Source organism: Bos taurus, chromosome 24, assembly GCF_002263795.3.
Source record: "Bos taurus isolate L1 Dominette 01449 registration number 42190680 breed Hereford chromosome 24, ARS-UCD2.0, whole genome shotgun sequence".
Lineage (NCBI taxonomy): Eukaryota > Metazoa > Chordata > Mammalia > Artiodactyla > Bovidae > Bos > Bos taurus.
Genome location: NC_037351.1, coordinates 41,080,232 through 41,102,311, shown reverse-complemented (window position 1 = coordinate 41,102,311; position 22,080 = coordinate 41,080,232). Strand labels below are relative to the sequence as shown.

The following is a 22,080-nucleotide window of genomic DNA, read 5'->3' as shown; positions in this document are numbered from 1 at the left end:
GGAAGGAGAAACAGAAGACTTGCAGGGAGCGGAGTAACCACTGGTGCCTGCGGTGAGGCTGAGCTGAGGGTCCTCGAGGAGCTGCAGCGGCTAGTCCGAGGTCACCGCAGGGGCCCAAGAGGAGTAGGAATGCAGGTCCCATGCCCTTCCTCCCAGCCCTCCAGGTAGCAGGTCTAAGGGGAAGGGCGGGTGTCCTCCAGAGGAGGGCCAGAGCACTGGAAGGTGACGTGGAGTGAGACAGCAGGTGAGTAATCGACACGCTCCATGCCTAGTTGTCTGATGGTAAAGGGCACAGACGTTACAAAGAACATTTTCATGATGATGCTGTCTGCAAACACACACGTATTTCATCATGTAAAGTGTGCAGCCCAGTGACACTAAGCACATGCACGAGGGTGTACAACCATTACGGCCATCCCTCATGACATTTTCATCTTCCAAAGGCAAATTCTGTCCAGGTAAACACCGGCCCCCTCGTCCCACCAGGCTGCATCTCTGGTCTTGACTGTTCAAGACCCCTCCGTGAGTGACACCGTACAGGGTCTGCCCTTCTGTGCCTGGCTTATCTCACTCAGCATGATGTCCTCAAGGTTCATCCATGCTGTCCATTCCCCTGCCAATGGACACTTGGGATGCTTCGTTTTGGCTACTGTGAATAAAGTTGTGAACATTAGTGTACAGCATCTGTTTGTGCCCCAACTTTCAACTTTTAGAGGTGTACACTCAGGACTGGAAATTGCTGGGTCTATGCCTAAATCTTTTGAGAAAGTATCGAAATGTTTTCCATGGTGAAGGAGGCTACATTTTCCTTATCAAAAACACTCAAAAGATTAAGATGTGGAGTTCTGGAAGAATATCATCAGATACGTAATTTACGGTTGCACGAGTAAGTGTAGCAACTCAACTGTCATTCATAAATACAAAATTTTATTTGCACTTCATTAGTGTAGAAGGACCACAATGCTTCTCATATCACAACACTCAAGACACGCCAAGTTATTCAAATACATAATGACTTATTTACCTTGACTAAACAAACAGTGCAGTTTAATAAAAGATATACCAAAGATAAGAGTTCACAAATTCATCATCAGACCAGGAAAAAAAAAAAAGAACACAGTCTAGGCTTAATAGGAATAAGCTTCACCGTCAAGGGGGGAGGTTTTATCATTACAAAGGTATATAGAATGTTTAGGCAAATACGTGTAGGTTCTTTGATATAGTAAAATGCATCTCTTTAAAATTCCTTTAAACAGGATTTGTGTAGGACAGCAGCGTTCTTTTAAAATCTTCTATAGTTTCAAAAACATTTCTTTTATTGAATCTTTGTAGTTCTTAAAAGCACAGAGTGCATTCATCAGGAAACCAAAGGGATTCCCAGGCCTCAGGACCAAGTCAAGTCCCACATTCTAACTAGTCATGTTCTACCATTAATGTGAATAAATAACCTTCAAGACCTTTAAGCAAGCATGGAGCTTGCTTTGTGGGAAACACTCCAATACTTCAAAGATGCTACAGCTGGGAGAAATGTAAATAAAGAAAAAGCATTCAAGGTCGCTTTTCTTCCCCCGAAGTCTTTAGTTTTACAAATTTTCTTTAAAACAGTAAGCAAAGCACCACGTTCTTTCTTCTTATCAGAGTATCCCCATCCTCATAACATAGTTAACAAGGACAACTATATTATGTGTTTCCAGAAACACTGGAACTCTCATTTCTCCTGTTCTTCGTATCAGAAGTACGACGTTCCCCAGTGTACACACACTAGGTATTGGGATGATGAATGAAATATAGTAATTTGGAGGGAAATATGGCATTTATAACCCAAACTTACCCAGGACTGCATATCTGCATATTTACAAGTTAGTGTATAGCTCTGACGTGGATTACAAAGTGCGAGAGGAAACTGTCAAATGATTGTAGTGCAGAATGCGACCTTCCCCCGTCCAGGAATCGCGCCAACTTCGCCTCCAAAGCGGCGAGTCAACAGCATCGCACGTGTGGTCTGGGCGGGGGCAGCTCTGGGGGGATCTCGGGCTCGGGTTGTAACGAGAGGATGCTGTTGGACAGCTCATTCCTGAGCATGTCCAGGGGCATCTTGGGGATAAAGGAAAAGACAAACGCATTGTAACTCAACAATGTAAAGACTCTGCAGACTATACAGTTACAGAAGACCAAAGTGTTTTTTTATAGGAAACTCGAATCATCAGAGTTCAGTTAGCCATTCAGCCAACACCTTAGAACCAGGTTCAGGGAGCTTCAACCAATACACAAAGGCTGTGCAGCCCATCTCGCACCCTTCAGCAAAGAGAGCAGACAGACCTCATCGACATTTCCTTTCACAGCCCAGTGTGATGGAAACTTAAAAGTATCAAAAAAATGAAAAAACGGTTCTGTGTTCTCAGGGAGCATATCATTACTAAAGGAAGAAGTACCTTCTCTTGGCAGCTATACAGACAGCCATTGTACTAAACGCTTCTGAATTACATTGCATCGAGGCGATTATGTGTAATAATAATATAAAAACACTTAAAGATCTAAGGAATCTCTGGATATAAGCCCAAAGATGCTTGAACAATGTGCTGCTGTCCAATGAGGTCATCTTCCTGGTCTGGCGCCACGAAAGGCCCCACCAGACACAAGAGCCTCGATGGGAGGCAAGACCCTCAGTGTCTGCACCTAACAGGGTCCTTGTGGAAAAACTCGAGCAGGAGAGGAGCGACTGTCAAATAAACAGCCCACAGTCTCCCTTGGGCTTCCCTGGTGGCTCAGTAGTACAGAATCCGCCTGCCAATGCAGGAGACACGGGTTTGATCCCTGGGTTTGGAAGATCCTCTGGAGAAGGAAATGGCAACCCACTCCAGTATCCCATGGACAGAGGAGCCTGTGAGCTATAGTCCATAGGGTCACAAAGAGTCAGACAAGACTGAGCAACTAAAAACCAACCACAAATGGTCACACCCACTCCACCTGTGTGCGAGGCTGAGCGAGGATGGGCAACATGGCCCTGAGGATGTGGTGAGAGACTGCTGCTGTGGGGGGCTGAGTCCTTGGCACGGGTCTGCAACCCCAGGTCTCCAGCCTGACAATCCCTGGGGTTTGCTTTCTACATGAGAGGTTCCCAACCACAAACAGCAAAGGACATGACGAAGCGGTTCCAGGTAACATGCTGTCAGGACACGGATTCTTTTTTTTTTTTTTTACCTTTTTCAGGATGTCATCGACAAGCTTCAGGAAGATCTCATCTACGTTGAAGTTATCCTTGGCACTCGCTTCACAGAACCGCATCCCGGCTATCTGCTGTGCAAACTGCGAGCAAGCACACATTATTGTTGTGTGCGTGTGTGCATGCGTGCACGCTGGGGGAGGAGGGGACGACACGTGCCTAGTATAAGCACAGGATCCGTAACCGGGAGGGGGAATAGCTCTCGGGCTTTGGGATTCAGACAAGGGCTGGGGCGAAAGGTCTGGAGAGTCCTGTTTATCCTCAGATGTAAAGCTCATTTACATTTGAACTTTAATGCAGGAAAGTGCAGCAATTTCCTACATGATGAGAAACCAGCAAAACAAGCTGTGAGGCGACACCAGGACCCTCAAGTCAAATTACGTGCACAAGCGTCTAAACTGTAGCATATCTGACGTTTAAAAATGTGTCCAAAAAAATAAATGTGAGTGTCATCGATGTCCTGAGGAAGGCAGAGTTAGAATAGGAGAATGTCATGAACGCAATGACATGGGCTAAGAGAAGATCTCTCTGTATAAGACGTCAGGAGGGACAGTAAACAATGCTGTGTATTCTCATGTGTCTTTTCCCCTCCATCTGAAAAATGAATTTAAAGGAGCAGGAAGTGAACCAAAGCAAACAAAGACGAAGGATGTGACTGACTGCATTTTCAGAATTCTGAACCGTAATTTATTAGCAGGGCAAACACACAGGGTGCTCGCTGCATCCATGGGTGTCTCCCCCCACTGCCCACTGCCCACTCTCCTCACCTTTTCACCCTGCTGTCTGCTGATCTCTCTGTCAGTTTCACAGTCCAACTTATTTCCAACTAAGAGAAGCTCCGCGTCTTCGGAAGCGTACTGTGGGATCGCAACAAGAGAAGCTGAATCTCAAAGCCGGGCACGTCACACCCGAGGGAGACACAACCCCAGGCCACACCTCTCGTCCCTCTATCTACTTGCCCCTCTGTCCACTCGCCCCTCCTTCTCTGAGTATCTGCTCTGACCTAGAGGGCTCCTGCTGGGCACTTATGTGGTCACAGGCACGAGGAAGCACGGATGGTCTCATGACTCCTAGGAATCTACCCTGAAGAATGACTCAAAATACAGGCAAAGATTTATACTCAGTTGAAAAGAATCTAAAGATCCCACAAAGTGGGTGAAGAATGAAATAAGGTACATAAAAGAGTGAAGCCATAAAAAACCAGAAAATATGACCTGGAAGAACATGAAGGTGACACAGGAAGCCACCCGTGATAGAATTTTTAGTGAAGTAACCATGACATGAAACGACACGGAGTCCAGACACAATCTGGGTTTTCTGGGTGACAGCTAGACTGTTTCAATTCACTTTTGTGCTTTCACTTGGTTCTCTAAAGTTTCTATACTGACAGGGTACTGTTAATTTTATGATCAGGAAAAGTTAAGCTGCATTTCTAAGTTTTAAAAAAACATGCAGGCACAGTAGACTCTCTCTCTTTAAAAAGGTCAAAGTTGTCTCAAGTAACTCCCTGAACAGGGGCATTCTCACACATGATGGCAGACGGACTTCTACACAGGGTACCCAAGTGGGCGACCTTGGCCAGGTTAACCAGGGAGCTCGGTCTCCTTGCCAGTAACGGGGTGACAGTTAACAGTGCCCCCAAAGGGGTTGGTTAAGGGGAAGAAACGGGAGCACGGCTGCACAGAGGGAGAGGTGAGAGCCGGGTATCAGATGGAGGAGGGCAGGTTCCCCACTGAGGTGCCCTTCACACGGAGGCCACCGCCTCCCGGTAGCTCCATCACTGGGTTCTGAGCTGGCAGCGAGGACGCCCCTGTCTGGGGTCCTCGGGAGCACACCCCATGGCCCCAGCATCCCAAAGTCCAGACCCAACCCTGGTTCTGACCATCTCTGAAACCCTGGCAACCGGGGTCTCCAACTCACTTTAAAGAGACACACATTGAAAATGTGCTTGGTAAGACCTGCAGAGGAACGTTCTCCACCATCATCTAACAGATGGTTTTAATACCATCTGTAAACGAAATCAAATTTATAATATACTAAGTGTGCTCGTTATGCAAAGGAGCTAAACCTCAAATTACTAAATGAGGGGGAAACAACTCTCAAATGTGGCCACTGTCTACACACATCTCACCCTCAACGGCTGTGTCTACAGGCGCATTTTGGCTACTCATTTCTTAGCGGGGGACCCACAGGTTCTATAAACTCAGTTTAATTCTACATAGTCAACTGTGATCCAAAGGATAAAATCTTTAGTTCAAAATGAGGGGGTGAAGGCTGTCTCTAGTTTGGTGACCAAGGCCTTGGCGTGTCCCTGGGCACAGTGGAGAAGGCAGTCCCTGGGAGGCTGTCACTCTGTGGACACACACAAAGCGAGCACTCACATGAACTTTCTGCAGAAATAATAAAACTGGCCCCGCACCTGATCCCACGGAAGCAGCCTGCCCATGTGGGATGACCGTGTGCGGGCTCTGATGTCAGACAGCCCAGGGACCAGAATACCAAGCAGGCTTTCTCATGTGCAATCTGATCCTGAAGACACTCCCTGCACCTGATCCCACGGAAGCAGCCTGCCCATGTGGGATGACCGTGTGTGGGCTCTGATGTCAGACAGCCCAGGGACCAGAATACCAAGCAGGCTTTCTCATGTGCAGGCTGATCCTGAAGACACTCTAGTTCTTCTCTGCCTCACCTGCGATGCAGGACTATGCACCTACTTTGAAAGCTGTCATCTGGATTAAATGACATTCGGGACGGAAAAGCATGCTCCGTGAATGTTTCCCTTCTTCCTGTTGTCACTATTAACACCCACAGCGGAGAGTCCACCTCTGAGAGAGAAACGCCAACACCTACCTTATCGATCATCTTCATCCATTTTGGCAAATCATCGAATGTCTCCTTCTTAGTGATGTCGTAGACTAATATGATCCCCTTGGCACTTCTGTAATAAGCTGAGGTAATGCTGTTGAATCTCTCCTGACCTGCCGTGTCCCTGAGAAAGAGCAGCAAAAGTCAGTCCCCGAACAGGGCGGACAGGGAAGACTTGGCCCAGCCGTGGCAACTCCCCACAGGTCTGTGCACATTCAATATTACTGGGGGCAGCTTCTCTGAGCTAGGTGCGTCCAAACAAAATCTTAAGGAAGCCCCAATTTCTCCCACAACAAGATTCTGAAAAGTAAGTAAATGCCGTGTGTAACAGTGGAAAGGGCAACACCCTATAACTTGGTGGTTATCAATGACAAAATATACGGGTGATATTTAATTTAAACAACTTAAGCCTGGCAATCTCTATTAACCAACCTCAATGGTGAGTATCTTATCTGATTTTGCTTAGAAGACGACCAACAGTCCCCACTAATGAAAAAGGCTGTAGTCTTGTCATTTTCTTAGTCCTTCAAACAGGTAAAGGAGGAAGAGGACCCCACAACTTTGCAAACACGGTCAAGTTGACTACTCTCCAACTGTGACCTTGAAATCTAGAGCTTTATCTCTTCTCCAGGAAAAGCTGATGTTTCCACAGGAAGACATACATGTATTAACAGTGCACACAAGCTGGCCAAGACCCACTTTCTCCACCTAAGAAGCTGAGGAAGTGCATGAGAACTATCACAAATTTACAAATGAGGCTCAAGAGAGCAGGCCTTCTGACCAGCAAAATGATTTCTTTTAAGCTGATCTGTAATTTAGCTTTTACCGAAGAAGCGTAACTCTCAGCACACTCTGGGAGCCCCGTGACACAGGTGGCTTGTGGTGGAGAAAGCGAGGGGCAGTGGGGTACACAGAAAACGAGGTTCTTCCTTGCAAGATGCTCAGACTCTCACAGGACAGTGCCTAAGCTTCCAAAAGGGGGAGACACTGAAACCTCTTCCAAGTGCATTGGATGGGGTGAACTTTGTGGGGCCGTGTCCCTAACACACTTTTGGCAAAGGTGTGATAGTTTACACCTTTGTTCCAGACTAGACTCGCCACCAAATTAGCTCCCCTTAGGGATGTGTCATCATGCCAAACAATGAAGCCTGTTGGCAAATTCATTTTCACATAAGGCAACGCTGCCACTTTGCCCAGGGGATGTAAGGCTCCCCTGTGCTCTTTCTTGGCTGGAAGGCCCAGGGGCTTAGGCTGGTCTGTTTTGTCCACAAGGGCCCAGGGGCCTGGCCTACCACAGGCCCTCCATCTATATGTGCAAAACAAAAGGCTAGTGGGCAAAATGCAGAAAGTGGATGCCAATTCAAGGCAAAATAAACTTTATTTTTTGACTCAAGACTGCCCCCAAATTGGATTCCTGAAGAATTCAGAATTAAATAAAACCAACTTGCAGACACTAAAAGGCACCTTCCAATCAGGTGAGAAAGAACTGACTCAGATACCGTTTCATTCACAGGAGGAATCAGTGAACAAAATTATTCCCGGGACCCTAGGCATTTAGGGGCGTAATTAATACTTTAAAAAAAAAGTATTTTCCTGACTGTGGTTTCTCTTCCCATCACAGTGCTGGCTTGTTCAACTTAGGATTTGATAAAACAGCTCTCACTTACTTCTTTAAAAAGCATAAATAACACATGTTTTTCTACTCTGAAGTCTGTGGTTAGCACATTATAGCTGCACCACAAATTTGAACAGCAACTGGGTTAAGGTCTTCACTGAGCATTTTGGGAATTACGTGCTCTCCTGAGTCTTTATGATAAGCAGTTTTATGGTGGCTTTTAGCGTAAAACAATTTCACATTCGTTTCTCTAAACATTCACTCAGTTAGGATTCAGAAATCAGGGGCTGAAGAACAGAGACATCAGACATAATACAAGCTTTTGGAAAATCATTTTGAGGCTGCTGTGGTAAGAACACTTAACATGAGGTCTGACCTCGGAAGCAGGAACACAGCACCACTACTTACAAGCATGACGCACAGCAGACCCGGGAGAGGCTTTAATAAAACCCAACAATCAGAATCAGGATAGTAACAGGCATTTCTGATATTAAGATTCCGTGGAAAAGCAAACGGCAGCCCACTCCAGTATTCTTACCTGGGAAGTCCCATGGACAGAGAAGCCTGGCGGGCTATAGTCCAGGGGGTTGCAAAGAGTCGGACACAACTGAAGCGACTCAGTAACAACAAACGGTTAGCGTTCAAGACACCAGCGAGGAAACATCAAGGCCAGTCCCTAAACTCCATCTCTCTGTGACCAGTTCTTGACTGTGTGAGGCAGAAAAGCATCTCCACTGAAGAGAATAATCCACATTTCCAAAACATCTAGGTTGCCAAGGCTATGCCTCTCCAAGGCTCCTTTGATCATTTCCCCACTGAATTATCTGCTCTCACAGATGGTCAGAGAACAAGGTAAATAGAATCCGATTCAGTTCAACAAGTATTTATTAGATTCCTACTCTGAGCCAGGACCGCAAAAATTTCACCCCAGTCTCCACGTCTCACACAGCTGGACAGTAATACAATACCAATGCCCCGATCGGGCTTTTATCTATCCAACAAGATGCAGAATCCTCATATTCCCACCTTTATCTAAATGAGTCTTAATTTCCACTGTAATGACTGAGAGCTGACTTCTAGAGATTTGCAGTACATCAGCCAAATCATCATTTATTGTGGGTGGAATATGATATTATTATTATGTCTCTCTCTGCTTTGGGGGCAAATTGAAAACTTCCTGCCATCCTTTCCCCCCAGTTTGGTACTACAACCATGCTTTGAGAAACCATCATTTTTCTGTATTTAATGTATCTGGTGAAATGACACAATTCTTAATTTGCAGAAATCAACGTCAGTGTATGAAAGTTCCACCTCTTCAAGCAGAGAATGAAAGGAAACAAGCTTGATGTCGACACAGGGACTCCAGTGGAAACCAAATTCACCAACAGTGAGCACTGGACCGAACAAGAGACCTTCATGTGGAGCATCTTTTTGAGGGGCGGGGGGGCATGCCATGCAACATGCAGGATCTTAGCTCCCCAACCAGGGATCAAACCCACACCCCCTGCACAGGATGCTCTTTATGGGGGACTTCCACTGGACTGCTATGGAAGCCCCCCATACAGAGCATCTTAATTATGTGTTTGCCTTAAGGCAGGAAGCCAGTTTCTCAGCTTTAAGTCTATCTCAACACAACAGCTGGAAGCCTCTGTGCGTGATTTCCAGGATATGTGCTGCTTCTGCTGCTGTGAGGTCATTCAACTGTGTCTGACTCTTTGTGACCCCATGGACTATAGCCTGCCAGGCTCCTTGTCCATGGGATTTCCCAGGCAAGGATACTGGAGTGGATTGCCATTTCCTTCTTTCCTTCTGCAGGGGATCTTTCTGACCCAGGGATCAAACCCACAACCCAGGGATCGAATCCATGTCTCCCGCACTGGCAGGCGGATTCTTTACCACTGAGTCACCATGTGGATATAAATTCATGAATCTACATTCGGGTTGACATCTTATTTTAGCTATACTTACACCAAGTTCTATATACGCACACGTAGACACACTTTAAGCAGAGATGGGAAAATGGTTCTTTTCCTAACCAAAGATGATCAAGGAACATCCCAAAGATATGAAATACAAAAACACAAAACAAAAAAACAACCCCCGTCACCCCCAATCCTTCAAGCGGGTGAAACAGTCAGCGATGACCCATGGGGACGTTACCTGACACGGCCGGCGGGCGCCCCGCACGGGGGCGCGGGTGGGGATGAGACATGGCACTAACACGGAAGCGCTAGGTGACGATGGAGCCGCCGGTGCGGCAGCAATGAACGCGATGGAAGCGACACACACACGGCGGACAGACAGAGCTGAGGTCGACCTGCGAGAGGAGTTAGTGGCTGAGACGCTGCGGCGTGACTGTGTTAGCGACAAGGGCGACGTGGACACGCGGCGGGGGCTCCCACAGTCCCTCCTCCAGAGGGGCTCCTCCCGGGTCCCCAAGGAAGGTGGCTGAGTGGCCCCCACACGGCTGGGTTAGTCTCTCACACGCTCCTGGGGTGCGGGGAGGGGGCTCTGGGCTCCCCGCATGGGGCACAGAGGGGGCTCAGGGCACGAGCGTGCCACCGAGGACACGCCCGAGGGGGCCTTGCCCAAGATGCGCAGCTCCGGGGAGGGAGCACGCTGGCCTTTCTCTGGACGCTTGCAGAGTAAGTAACTCTGAAAACGTGTAGACGAGCACTGGAGCGACTGTCTCAGTGATGACGGTTTGTCGGATGACATCAAACTAGGGACTAAAGGCTCCAAGCCAGTCACCATGGAAGTATAACACGACCATGTATCTCCACCCCCGTGGCAAGCGGGGCTGAGCTACAGGGGCTCTTTCCTGAATGCTCTCTAGAAGGAAGCTCCGTTCATTTCACCTGAACGAGAGCAGAGGAGAGGAGACGCAGGAGAGACAGACCCGCTCCGACGGTTAATTGTATTAGACGAGCGTGTGGACTGCTGAACACACACGGTGATAACTGGGTGCAGGGCCCCACTTACCAGATCTGTAGCCTAATTTTCTTTCCTCTTAGCTCTACGGTTTTGATCTTAAAGTCAACACCTGTAAATAAAACGGATGAAGATGAAGCAAAAACAAGGCAATCTGTCAGAAGAGCAGTACTATTTGTATGCCATTGTTGGAAAAACCAAAAAACTGACCACACTGAATCCCAAAAGGAGAGAGAAGAAATCCGCAGGTCCCCGAGACGACCACCACTCTGTGCTTCTCCACACAACGAGCAGCGTATGTTAGGTTCTACCCGGAACTGGAGATGAAGCACTTGCTATTCATAATAGAGTTTACTACTACTAGAGACGCAGCTTAAAATCCACTTAAAAATCACAATGAATCATTACACAAACAATGGCTTTATACACATGCTATCTTGGGGGGAAATTCTTACGTGGAGCACTCAATCTTGATTTCAAACAGCCATAGTCTGAATTAAGAAATTATCGTAATAAATTCTTTAGCATTCACAAAAGTGACTTTATTATATTGCCAGTAGTATGGAAGAGGAATTCTTTTTGAAAAATTTTACTCATACAAATTAATTTCATTTTTTAAATTACTTTAATAGTAGCAAGCAAACCATGACAAATCCCCATCCATCTCTAGTTCAGCCTTCAAGGCTTCAGATAATTTTTTAAAGCAAAGTTTCACCTGTGGATATTTCCTTATCTATTTGTCAGTTACAGAAAACTTCAATACTTTTTTAATACAAATGTCACAATATTTGTGAAAAAATATAAAACAGTATTTTTTACACAATTCTCACAACTAAGAAAAAAAATAACCAGCTAAAAAAAATAACACCAGCTAAACGTGGGAAGTGGAAACCTAATCTCTATGGGAACAATTAATATTTTCTGGCTGCTTTATGGATCCAGGGTCCCGATGCTGTGAGGTGGAGGATGGAGGGGGCACGACATAGCTCTTCAAAGTCAGATGATGTTCCTGAGGTGACGGGCAAGGCGTGTGACTGACGTTTATAATTAGCAACATGCTGCAGACATCAATGCAACCAGAAGATGTGTTTACAAGCCTGGGTGGGACTGAGGTCTGCATAACAGAGAAACGTGGCAGGAATATACAAGTCACGGCTGGAGAAGAGGCCACAGCACCTGCTTCTTACTCTCTCCCCCAGCCCTGATCTCAAAGCTCATGCACATGTTGGGGAAGCCAATTTCACTTTCAGTTCTGGAACAGCTTTGCTTTTCCGAGTCAGATGACTCTCAGACAGCCTTGGAACAGGAAGCATGTCTGTACACGACCAACATCCTCAAGCAGAGACCAAGCGGAATCCTTTGTGATTCAATCACAGGGAAGGGCAGAGCCTAACACGATACTCTTCGAGGCACAGAAACCAGCCTGCACCTATGTGCTATGCTCTGATTTTGAAAAGGCACAACTCAGACAAAACCCCTTCTTCCTGCTATCAGCGTAAAGCTAGGGCCTCACCACGTGATTTACAAATCTAACTCACACTGCACCACGGCCACTCTTGTGGTTCACTTTTGTTTCTAGTCTGTTTTTTTAGTTTCACTTAAGGGAGCTGCCACTTTCGTGAGGACTTGTTCCAGCGGCTGCCACATCTTACTGAAAAGAACTAGCAGATACTTCTCTTGTGAGCTCTGCTTCAAGTTAACTACAAGAATCTCTAGAAACAGCACAAATAACTTTTGTTTTGATTAGGCTGTTTTCTCTGCTAAGAACCGCTCTCAGTCTGATCATGTCAAGTCTTTTTTCTTCAACCAACTTAAACAACTTCCTGACTTTAGCATTCCTGCACTACAGCTATTTTGTAATCACAAAGTTTAATGAATAAAGACAAAGGAAAGGGTATTAATAGTCAAAAGTATGAATAAGTGGTAATGTTATCGTGTGATTATAAATACACTGTTAAACAAAGATGAACGAACAGCAAACAGGATGAAGAACGTGTTTAGCCCAAACTACTTAGTTTTATTGAATAGGTTAAAGACATCAACAACAAGAGAAAAATATCCAGTGGCTAAATCTAAAATTCCACAAAAGGAAACAGCTCATTAAAACAGTGCTTGCTCTTAAACGAAATCTCTTTTACCATATAGTAAGAGCCACTAGGTTAGCTGGTGATGGCTGGAAACTTACTCCAACCTATGGCTTGGAAACAAATCCTAACATCAAAGTATACTATTACACGTTTTTAAAAAGCTTTTTTACATCAGGTAAAAAGTATCTCTTAGTGTCCATTGTTAACATTTGCAGGTCACAGAAATTATAATGATCCTGAATAAAAGGTAGCAAGTCACCAACCGCCTCAAGGAGGGGATTAGTTTCGGGAAAAGTCAGCACAGAGTCTCCTGACTGAGCAGGGGGGGGCCAGGATCAATGTTTATAAACAGATAAGGGACAAAAAAAGTGGCAGCTCTTATTGAAAACCCATTTCCTACAGTGTCCTGACCATCCTAGGAAGCAAGCAGCTAGTACTAGTCAGGTGGTGGAGACAGTCCTGCCTGAAGACCTGAGGCATCCAGACCTAAACCGACAGGTACCTGGTCAAACGCCCTCTCTGCTCTCCTCTCCTGGAGAACCTCCCCATCTGCCCAAAAGCCTTTTCAGGTCCAGGGGTTCCCTTCTGTGCCTCCTGACGGCTCACCTTCCCCCTCCCTCCAGCCCTGCCCGTCCAGCCCTGACCCGTGGCTCCGCTGGTCTCCCCCAGGTGACAGGAACAGGTGCCTTCTCAGGACAGTCACCTCTGGCCTCCGGAGCCAAGAAGGCTGCCTGGCACAGGGCAGCGGTCCAGTAAATCTGATGGAGACCGGCCCCTCTTCTCCATCAAACGCTGGGTGTGTACGGAGAAAGGGCGACTAAAGAGGAGGAAATTGGAGGTAACTCAGGACTGATGAGGAAACAAGCACACGCATATTTACATCGTAGGAAGGAAGTACAGGTGCTCTGTCGTGAGCCCATCTGGCTGGCAGAGCAGCAGGATTCAGGGTGCCTGGAACACATGCATCACCCTGGAACCCGAGCATTTAATTTCTCCTACAATCCCAGCTTGCGGTTGTTGAGTCCCTAAGTTGTGTCTGACTCTTTTGCAATCCCATGGACTGTAGCCCACCAGGCTCTTCTGTCCATGGGATTTCCCAGGCGAGAATACCGGAATGGGTTGCCAGTTCCTCCTCAAGGGGATCTTCCTGACCCAGGGATTGAACCCATGTCTCCTGAATCAGCAGGTGGATTCTTTACCACTGAGCCACCAGGGGAGCCCTTACAACCCGTTACTGGTGGACCATCCTTAGAGGAGGGTCAGTCTTCACATGCCCAGGTCCTCTCCATTACACACGCCACTCCCGTCCCCCAGGGGATTATTACAGTAACCGTTCACTCAGTCACTGAGACTGGAAGTGATCCACTAAGGGAACGTCCTGCTGGGTGACAGGGGTCTAAGTCTTCTTAAACATATTTCCATCAGGAAGGACACAGGTCACAGGCTGTAATCCCTCTGTTGTATAGACACAACTATTCAAGTCTTTCTTGATCTTAATTCCCTTTAATAATGATAACAGTGTCTATCAGATGCCCTGAGCCTGACGTGCAACATGAGGGCTCCTTCAGAAGCCCAGCAAGCTGGGTGCTACCCTCACAGAACAGAGGAGAGACCAAGGTCAGATCACTTCTGCTAGCTGAGCGGCAGAACCTGGGTTCAAATTAATTAACACTGTTCACAACCAAAGGCTGTTATAAAAGTCAAGCATGTGGAAACAGGGAAAAGTGTGAAACCTTCTGCAAGTGGCCCAGGGTCACCATAACCAAGCTCTTCAAGAACAGAGCTTCACCTGGTCCTGTCACCGCTGTACTCATGTTTCATAAATCTCAGCAAGAGAATAAAGAAGTGTCATCCTCAGTGCTGATAAGATTTCGAGGCTCCCTGGCAGGCAAAACATAACCAAAAGAACATTACCATGTTACTTTTTGCTGAGGCATAAAAAGTCAGAGGATGAGATGGCTGGATGGCATTACCGACTCGATGGACATGAGTCTGAGTGAACTCCGGGAGTTGGTGAGGGACAGGGAGGCCTGGCGTGCTGCGATTCATGGGGTCACAAAGAGTCGGACACGACTGAGCGACTGAACCGAACTAGTCATAAAAATGAAAATAGCAAAAATAAACAGAAGTTTCTTTCTTCACATCCCCTTCCAGCACAAACTTTAATAAAAGCAGAACTGACCAGTGGCCCATGCCTGGGATAGAGCTGAGTATTCGTCCCCCCGCACCACCCCGCCCCCCACAACAAGGACTTGGAGTTGGTGTGAGAGTATGATTTTAGTTGACTTCAGTTCAGATACTGCAGTCCATGGGGTTCCAAAAGAGTCGGACGCCACTCAGCAAAGAACCAACAACAAAACAGGTTCTGGAGGCTGTAGGATTTCACACTTTGAAGTCAAGTCTCAGTTCAAGCAGTGGTGACAATTATTAACTGTTGCTGCCGATTTATAACAACTATCTTGAGATCACAGGCTGGCCTTTCTCCCAAGGACATATATCTTTCACAGTGTCACCCCATCCTGGATGTAATCTTTCCCCTGATGGAGGCTTCCCTGCATTTCCACTGAGTTGACAGTGAGAAAGTAAACTAAGAAATGTGCCAAGGTCACGGTCACCCAGATGGAGGAACATTTACTATCAGAAAGTGGTCTCTTGACCGTGAGGCCAGCCTTCCACCTGACCACTGTCTTTTGGGGGAGAGCACAGACGCATTCCCCCAGCAGCGCACCCTACAAAGGGCAGGCAAGGCAGACCATCCTCCCGCATTGCCCCGGAGGGGCCCCAAACCACAGTTTAATACCATGGGGCTTCTCCTACTTAAGCCGAGCTATGAGAACTCAACGGACCGAAGTAATGTAACTGTAAAACTTGGATCGCCTCAGAAGCAGGTGCTACTAGAATAGTTTAAATGATTGCATGTCATTAAACAATGCTTGCAGGCCTGAGGATATCAGCGTCTGCCCTGAGTCTAACAAGACCTGCCTCCCCAGTCCAGACTGGGCGGTCTGTATCTCTGCAAACAAAGACCATCTGCGTCCCTCACCTGCATACACACAGGAGATGGCCCTGCACCCGGCTGGAACAGACATGCCGCACACGAACTTCACAGGCGAGGCGGGGGGGTGGCGGGGGGAGCCGAGGTCACGGAGCACGTGGGCCCCGATTTTCGTCAGGGCGTCTCCACCACTTGCCTCCCCTTCTGCAGGGACCAGCCAGGCAGGCAGGTGGGCTTCCAGCCCCACGAACAGCCAGTGGGATGGAGTCTCACACAAATACACACCGCCCCTCAGAAAACACTTGCTGAATGGTGTACAAAGCTATGTTTTCTTTGCAGATTCAAACAAATGCTTAATTAGAACGCTGCTCCTGGCACGTGAGGCTGGAGAAAGCTCTGGCCCTACCAGCAGTCTAAGGAACTCAGGCTGCCTTCTGAAGGCCGTCCCTGCACCCCCACAGCTGTAGGGGAGGCAGACTTGAAGGTTCTGGGTCCCTCTCATCCTACAGAGGCAGACCTTTCTTCTCCAGGAGGAGCTCCATGGTGAAATAAAGGCCAAATGCATGTAAGCCAGGTCTTTAAATAGATTATCAGCCCCAACAACCTGATCGCCAACTCTCCACACTTTCTGGGAAAGACAGCTACTTTATTCCACAAATGCGTTCTGCATAAGTCTATCAGCGTGCTCTGAGTTCATTAAATAAGCCAAACCGCACAACACACAGCACAGGCTGGCATAAAAACTGGCGCTCCTCGCCCACTCCCGTCTCCCTGAGTCATCCTGTTACATCAGCCCGGCAGGGGAGGGGCTGACGCTGGAAGGTCTGGGCTTTGGAGTGGGAATTCGGGACAATTCTCCCTAATTCCCTTGTAAGTGAAATAGTCGAGCAGCTCAGCCATTGCTTCAAAGACTGCCCAGGATCACAGAAGAGCAACACAAAACGCACAGCTCAGAATTTTAATCCAGTATGAAATGTTCATTCTGGGTTTCGAACAAAAATCTCTGACCTAAATTTCCAGAATAAAGTACAAGCGATTTCCCTTGCCAGTGGTTCCACTCACCATGTGTAGGCAAAGCAGAGTAGACCCTAATGGTGGGATCTCCTGCCTCCTGCCCGCTAACGTTCAAGGTCAACCCACAGACAGCCACTCCTGCATGGGATTTACAGCCACCTGCACCTCGGACCCGTTGGTTCTGTTTCTGGCTCTACTACTACGGGGCCGGATGACTCAGTCACCTGCACCACCAGGCTTCCCTGCCTTGGGAACACTGAACACAGGGCCTGAAGGGATGGGCTAGAGAACTGAGACCCCGGCACGCGACTGAGTACAAACAGGGCTCCACCGAGCACTCTCATCAGGGCCAGGCTGTGAGGTTAAGTTATTGCTGCAAAACGAGAAAAACGTTGACAGGGTCATGAGGACCTCAAACTGAGTTCAAAGAACTTTTAAATTCTGATATTCTGATATTTTAAATTCTTTCCTATTTTGGGGGTCTACCTCATGTTATCTTTGTTTGTTGTTTTTTGAAAAGTTGGTGACAGTGGATTGTTAAAAAAATGTCCTTACGTGGCAAAATAATAAAAGAATTGGCAATCCTCTGTTGGCCTCTGGCATTCTGGAAGAAACTTCACTGTTCAGGAAACTGATACTCTGGTCCAAATGGTCTTACCCCTCCTTTTCCTGTATTTAAATGTATTTTAGTAAATATTTTAAAAGTTTCAGATAGTTGAATGATTAAATATTTAGAAATGAGCCTTTTAAACCTTTTCCTCCCAGAGGAAAGTGACAAATAATGGGGGCACAGTTACAGAGAATCAGTTTCAGTGCTACCATTGATGGCACCACTCTCCACCCTCACAGGGCTGTCGTGGGGCCAAATTAGATAAGCAGGAAAGAGTTTCATCCATATTTTCAGAGTAAAGTGAACTTAAATCCCAAAGTAAGCTAAGGAACAGACAGACAGAAGGAACTCACTTGCAGCCCTGGCCCTGACCACTCACTCACCGCTGGGCCACTGTGGGCGAGCTGTCTACCCTTTGGGACTCTGCTTCCTCATCTATAAAATGGGGAAACTTTCAGGATTGTTGTGAGGTTTAGAAAGAGTGTATTTTTGCTAGTACAATGTATGTGCTCAAGAAACTGTAGCTGCCACTAACAGAATGTAACTGTTTACACACAAAGACAAAATAAATTACTTATCCAAAGTCACAGACTAGTTCATGGAAAAGCTAAAATCAAGAGCCTAGGTTTTTTAGAGTGCTTTTCTAGAAATGTAAGTTGCTGGGAGTGGGGTAAGGGGTGCTGCCTGGTAAAAACATTTTGATCCAAACAAAATTAACAGCGAGCTTCCAACAGTTATATAAGAAACACAGGTCGACATGGTATTTAGAGACTTGTGAATTTCTACAGCCAACCAGTTTTTTTTTTTTCTCCTGTTTCTCAAACTTCGAAAAGCTTTATCTGACAAACCATGCTAGCCACATCAGACTAACTCAATTCCATGAATATGAAATCCCATTTGAAAGTAATATTGCACCTGGACAATTTTCACTAAATAGGTCAATTATTAAAAGTCTTTTCAGTTTCATACCCTGGTGAGTTCTGTGTGTCTTTTAAACCAAAACAACTTCTGGTTTGATCAGTAATACGACAACAACAAAACCAACATTTTGTTCAGTTGTAATTTGATAAAATAGGCTTATTATCTCAAATCCCTCAGGGTTTCTGCTATGCTTCTTTACAGAAAGTCCGGTGAGCCTGCCTGGCTTTATCAAATGCTCACTGGAGGGGCTACTTCCAGTCTGAGGTCGGCTGGGGGCATCACCTGAGTGACCCTCCTGGGTCAGCAGCACCTGCACAAGGCGGGTGGTCTTTTCCAGACTCTGCAGTTGGACAGGGTGAGGCCGGCGGAACAGGATCTGTGCGGAGTCTGTGGAGATGAGACTCAACAGTGCGCCCAGAAGGACCCTGTGAGCCACCTGCTCAGGTGGGGGCATTCAGGTGAGGCAACGTCAGCTACACCTCACCCAGTGCCGCACGTTCACTTGCTTTTCTAAGGAACTCAAGGAATGAACTTATCTCTACAACATTCCAGCGTGGAGGAAGGCCTTGACCAGCCCCCACTCCACCCAGACTAGGGGGCTTTCCCTGCGCTCCCCAGATGGTCTGCACACATCTCCACGTTGCCCTAGTCGCCCTTGGGCATCCCCAGGACCCCTCTTCCCCACCCCTCAATCTGGACAGAGACTGTCCTCCTCACCACTGAGGCCCCCATGGGTACCACAGCGCCCGCGCACAGTAGGTGCTCGATAAGTGATCTGATCCGTGGGAGGGAAACGCGACTCAGAGGCAGAGATAGAAGGGGGTTTAGTTGACTTTCTCAAAGTGTTCTCACAGTCTGGGTCAGACCAGAAGTCATCATCCTTTTCTGAACTTCCCACAAATAAACACTTATCAAGCCAAGGACTATAGGCTCTGTATGGAGGAAACAAAAACAAGTGAGATAAAGTCAAAGGGCACAAGGGACCCCAGCGGCAGGGGTGTGGGGAGGCGTGTATACATGTGCATTTATGTTTGTTTGTTACGGGGACAAAGAAACTGACTGCCTGGGCCCCTCCTAATTCCCAAGTGCCCGAAGAAACTGCCTCCCTGCCAGGGCCGTACCCAGGGCACTTTATGGCTCCAGCTGATACAGAAGGCCCACCCTCCATGCTTCATGGCAGCCCAGGACTTAAAGCATTCACCCAAAGTCCCCTAATGATGTGGGGGTGCTGCTGCACATGGCCCCAGCTTAGGAAACCCCTCCCCACCTCCCCTCTGCCCTGCTTTACAGCACATCTTCACCCTCCATCTCACTCTCCATCCACCAAACCCTATTATCCACCCAGAAGGCCTGTGCTGGTTTCCTCTACATCACATAGTACAACTGTGTTATTCTTCATTTTTGTATATTTTTAAGTATTGAGCCATAAAAGATGGATAATTCTGAATTACTTTTAGTTCTATTTTACTTATGCCAGGTACTAAAATTAACAGCACAAACCCTCTTTTGATGGTTGAATAACTTCACGTACTTTATATGATCCAAAAGTGGATATTTGAAACAGGTCTAAGCTACACTACTGAACTTTAATCTCATGGTTTCAAGGCCAAGATCTTAACAACAAACGGTACAGAGAGCACAAATACATCCAAAATGGTCTATTATTAAAAAGTATGAAAGGAAACAAGTTCTCACAAACAAAATGACAACATGAGAAGTGTAAGATTAATCTTTCAATAAGCCATTTCAAATGGAGGGGTCTTCTGTAACAGGACAACAAGGCCAATTAATCTCCAAATTGTATCACCTTGGAACTATCTAAACACACAAGTGGTGTGTGGAATGAATGTTTCAGTTCTGAATTTCATGTTTATATACTATGTATTATTTCTTGGACCTCCCCGAGGGGAATCCTCCCCCCCACCTACCCATTACTGAAGGTGACTGATCTTCCCCTCAAACAACTATCTCATCTGCGCGGTTCCCTATCTTTGACAGCTTTTAAGGGGTTTTCCAGAGAAACTACTGTTACACAGTGCCCAGACAGACCTCAAAGCCAAGGCCTATACATATGACTCCATCAGAAAACTTCCCTGCAGTTTCAATTTTACATTTTGAGGACAGGCCACTTCCAGGCCCAGGGGGTTCCTGTAGTTACCTGGCTGCCCCCTTCACCCACCTGGCAGTGCGGGGGGCGGGGCAGGGGGGTTGCCCTTCCCACTTGCGGGTCCCCTAGGTTATTTGAAGTCACAGAAAAACACAGCTGAAGTCCTTCTGCCCACATTTATAGTTAAAAGACGAAACTTCTTAGTCTTACTCCGAATATTAACCACAGACTCTCCTCCACAAGGGATTTAAAATTCCCATTATTTCAGCACAACATAAAATTGAGTTCAAAATTAGAAAAACAAGTCGCGCGGACAGTGGAAAGGCCCCTCCTCCTAGGAAGGCAAAACTAAGGCATCAAAATTCTCCAGAGGGGACCACTCCGGCCATCCAGCCAGGGCACAAGCTCGTGTCCACCACGCTGCCCGCCTGCCCCCGCTCCTCTTCCTGATGAGTTGGGCGGGGGGGGGGGGGGGGGTGCTCCCGTGGAGACATGCTCACACCGTCCCCGGCCGGACGGGCCCCGTGCATCCCCGGCCTCGAGACGGCCAGGGCGGGGGCTCCGTCGGTCCGGGGATGCAGGGGCCCCCCGGGGCCGCCCCCGGCCCGCCTTACCCACGGTGGACTTGCAGGCCTCGCAGAAAGTGTCGTCGGTGAAGCGCTCCATCAGGCTGGTCTTGCCCACGCCGCGGGAGCCGATGATGATGACCTGCAGCTTGAAGTCGGCCGGCCTGGGGGGCTGCTTGCGCCGGCGGGCCTGGCCGCCCGACAGCGCCGGGGAGCCCGCGCCCAACCCGCCGCCGCCCGCGGGCCGCCTGTGCAGCGCGGCGCCCGGATCCATGCACGCATGCGGCCCCCCGAGCCCCCGCGCCCCCTCGGCCTCCGCCAAGCGCCGCGGCTCGGCCCCGGGCTGGGCGAGCGCGCGCTCGAGCGGCCCCAGCGGGCCGTGGGCTCCGCGCTGCAGCTGCGCCGCCGGCCGGCCCCCAGCGTCCGCCCCGCCGCCGCCGCCCCTACCGCTGCCGCCGCCGCCGCCGCCGCCGGGGGAGGAGGAAGGGAAGCAGCTACTCCGCAGCAGCGGCAGCAGCATCCCGGGCGAGGCGGCGCGACGGCGCAGGCGCAGGTGGGCGGGCGGCGGGGCGGGGCGGAGACCCCCGCGCGCGCCCCCTGCCGGTCGGAGGACCGCCCGCGCGCGCCTCCCGCTGCCTGCTCGCGCTCCCTGCTTGGCCTCCGCTGCCTTCTGGCCCCCTTGCCTTTCTTTCTGCGACTTTCACCTTCTGCTTCCCCTCCATCCGCATCCCCTCTTTCCCTTCTTCCCTCCTCCTGTCTCTGCTGTCATTGAGCGCAGCCCACAAACACTAGGCCCGTGCGATAGCCGTCTCCCCCAAACCTGTTGCATGCACTCTGAGATAGTCCCCCTCCCCACCCTGCCCCACATCACCGCTGCAAACTCGCACTGACCGTCCCCGACCGGCCCCCGCGTCGACCCCCGCCCCCTGGGGGGTGTCCCCTGCACCCCCGCCCCGGCTCAGGCCCGGACCCACCCACCCCTCTTGGAAGACAGACTGACCACGTCTGATATTTTCCATAGGAAACTCGCCGATATCAGTTATTTTTAGTCCTGATTTCTGCCTAATGCAAAGTGCATACGTTTTCAGTCCGTTTAACTCGTAAATAAAATAAATAGGCTACTCCTTTGGGGAAGCCCGTGAGTTC

The 22,080-nt window shown here is 48.4% G+C and overlaps 1 protein-coding gene across 1 annotated transcript; it reads right to left on the bottom strand.

Annotated features, from left to right (window-relative positions):
• Window positions 1–891: 891 nt before the first annotated feature.
• Window positions 892–21,236, bottom strand: RAB12 (RAB12, member RAS oncogene family). Its single transcript, NM_001102292.1, is given in 6 exon segments — window positions 892–2,094; window positions 3,202–3,306; window positions 3,991–4,080; window positions 6,074–6,212; window positions 10,686–10,746; window positions 20,983–21,236. Coding segments are annotated over 6 exon segments (735 nt in total). The 5' UTR covers window positions 21,209–21,236; the 3' UTR covers window positions 892–1,980.
• Window positions 21,237–22,080: the final 844 nt, after the last annotated feature.